Below are 2,500 nucleotides of genomic sequence, written 5' to 3' on the forward strand. Positions count from 1 at the left end.
TTTTTCTTTTTGCTTATGTGGTGCTGAGGAATCCAACCCAGGGCCTCAGGCATGCAAGGCAAGCGCTCTACCACTGAGCCACCTTCCCAGCCCCTTCCTTGTGTAGTTGGAATTATAGGCAGGAGTCATCAGTGTGTGTGTGTGTGTGTGTGTGTGTGTGTGTGTGTGTGTGTGTGTTGTAGGGCTTCAAATCAGAGTTTGAACTCTTTTTTTTTTTTGGTCAGCCGTGAGGCTCGAATTCTGGGCCTGGGCACTGTCCCTGAGCTCTTCAGCCCAAGGCAAGTGCTTTACTTGAGCCATAACGCCACTTCTGGTTTTCTTGTGGTTAACTAGAGATTAGAGTCTCATGGACTTTCCTGCCTGGGATGGCTATGAACCGTGATCCTCAAATCTCAGCCTCTTGAGTAGCTAGCATTACAGGTGTGAGTCACTGGTGCTGAGCGAGGGTTTGAAGTCTTGCTTAGCTCTTTTGCTCATGGCTGGCACTCTACCACTTGAGCCACACTTCCACTTCAAACTTTTTGCTGGTTAATTGGAGATAAGAGTTCCACAGATTTGGGCTGGGAAGATGGCTCAGTGGTAGAGTGCTTGCCTTGCATGTATGAGGCTCTGGGTTCGATTCCTTAGCACCACATAAGCAGAAAAAGGCAGAAGTGTGGCTGAGGCTCAAGTGGTAGAGCACTAGCCTTTGAGCTGAAGAGCTGAGGAACAGCGCCCAGGCCCAGAGTTCAGGCCCCACGACCGACAAAAAAACAAAAAAAAAACAAGAGTTCCACATATTTTTCTGCCCAAGCTGGCTTCAAACCATGATCTTCAGACTTTAGCTTCCTGAGTAGCTGGGATTATTGGCATAAGCCATGAGATTCTGACCCAGTCTTGTTTTTTTTTTTAACCAAACACTCTATGCCCCATTCTCAGAAATTGTTAATTAGATGAATTGGAAGAAATACTTCCTCAGAAGTTCACCAAACATAGAAACAGAACCACCAGGAAAAGTCAGATTTAGTAAAAAGCCCAGACCACTAGAAAGCAAAAGCCAAAGCAAATTCTTCTTAAATAACAAAGCAAAGTATAAATCAAAATAATATTCATGAGAAGTCAAGTGACATAGATGATGGCTTAGGTAGATTAGAAATACCATCTAGGCTGGGAATGTAGCTTAGTGATAGAATGCTTGCCTAGTACGCATGAAGCCCTGGGTTCGATTCCTCACTACCACATAAACAGAAAAAGCTGGAAGTGGTGCTGTGAGTAAAAGAAGCTCAGGAACAGTGCCCAGGCCCTGAATTCAAGTTCCAGGACTGGCAAAACAAACAAACAAAAACAACACAAACACCATCTACCATTCCCATATACTCTGTAGAAGTTTGTTCAGTCTGGCTGCTCTTCAGGTGTTCTCTATCTGAAAGTAGACAGATCCTCAGCTGAAAAAATGGAGTTCAAGCCCTTGAGGAGCAGAGGCCATGAGTCCCAGTGACAAACAATGGGATACGCTACCATATGGAGGCTAATGATTGAAATATTTACCTGCTATAAGGAAGTTAAGCAAAACTTACCCCAGTGAGTTCACCTTCAGATGCTTCTAAGGTCTAAGGAGACAGGCACCAGAATAGCCCTTCTTTTCAGGTTGCTCAGAAACATACGGCCAAACCATGTCCCCTCTCCCTTTTCAGTCTCAGGTTTCTGACATGATTCCAGAGTCTGAGTTAAATCTCTACCCCTATGTTGAAGTTACTGCAGTATGCATGTAGAGAATGAGCCAGAAGGCATGCTCAGGGTGAGGAGCAGCCTGGAAAGAGGATGACCCTCACCTTACTCCCATCTGATCTCCTGTGTCCCTGTCCCCTTCCAACCCCCCCCCCCAGCTGCCCTGTCAAACTCTGTTCCTGACAGATGAGGAAAAGTGTCTACTGGGTCAAGAAGGGGTTTCTCTGCCCTCTCACCTGCCCCTTACCAAGGTAACACCCTTCCTTAAAGGGGATCCCAGCCTGGGGCTCCACTGTGGTCTCTGAGGTGCCAGATCCCAGGGAAGAGTTGGGGAGACGTGGGAGGTTCTGGGCCTGGATTGATGCACCTGGCCTTGCAGGCAGAGGAGAAGGTCCTCAAGAAGGTCAGGAGGAAAATCCGTAACAAGCAGTCAGCTCAGGACAGTAGACGGCGCAAAAAAGAATACATCGATGGGCTGGAGAGCAGGTACCTTTGGGGTCCTATCTCTGGCTTCCTGTGGGGCATGTCTGGGCCTCTTCCCTCACCAAGGCAGGCAAGATGAGGAACTCAACATTACTGAGCCTTGTTCCTCTTCATACTCCCTAGAGTGGCGGCCTGTTCTGCACAGAACCAAGAACTACAGAAAAAAGTCCAGGAGCTGGAGAGGCATAACCTGTGAGTGACAGCATTGGGTTTGTGTGTGCTGGGAGGTGGCAGGGGTGTAGCACACAAGGGAACCATTCTTAGTTGCTCTCAGAAGACATTAATTCTTCATGCTTCCTTTCCTAGGTCC

The 2,500-nt window shown here is 47.5% G+C and overlaps 1 protein-coding gene across 1 annotated transcript in view; it reads left to right on the top strand.

Annotated features, from left to right (window-relative positions):
• Creb3l4 (cAMP responsive element binding protein 3-like 4) overlaps positions 1-2,500 on the top strand; it is a 26,359-nt gene that overhangs the window by 21,953 nt on the left and 1,906 nt on the right. Inside the window, exons 5-8 of the mRNA XM_013015277.1 lie at positions 1,866-1,958; positions 2,087-2,193; positions 2,314-2,382; positions 2,497-2,500. The exon at positions 2,497-2,500 is cut by the window's right edge and continues 81 nt beyond it. Of these exons, the coding sequence (XP_012870731.1) occupies positions 1,866-1,958; positions 2,087-2,193; positions 2,314-2,382; positions 2,497-2,500 (273 nt within the window). The remainder of the gene's footprint in view (positions 1-1,865; positions 1,959-2,086; positions 2,194-2,313; positions 2,383-2,496) is intronic.

Source organism: Dipodomys ordii, unplaced genomic scaffold, assembly GCF_000151885.1.
Source record: "Dipodomys ordii isolate 6190 unplaced genomic scaffold, Dord_2.0 Scaffold26, whole genome shotgun sequence".
Lineage (NCBI taxonomy): Eukaryota > Metazoa > Chordata > Mammalia > Rodentia > Heteromyidae > Dipodomys > Dipodomys ordii.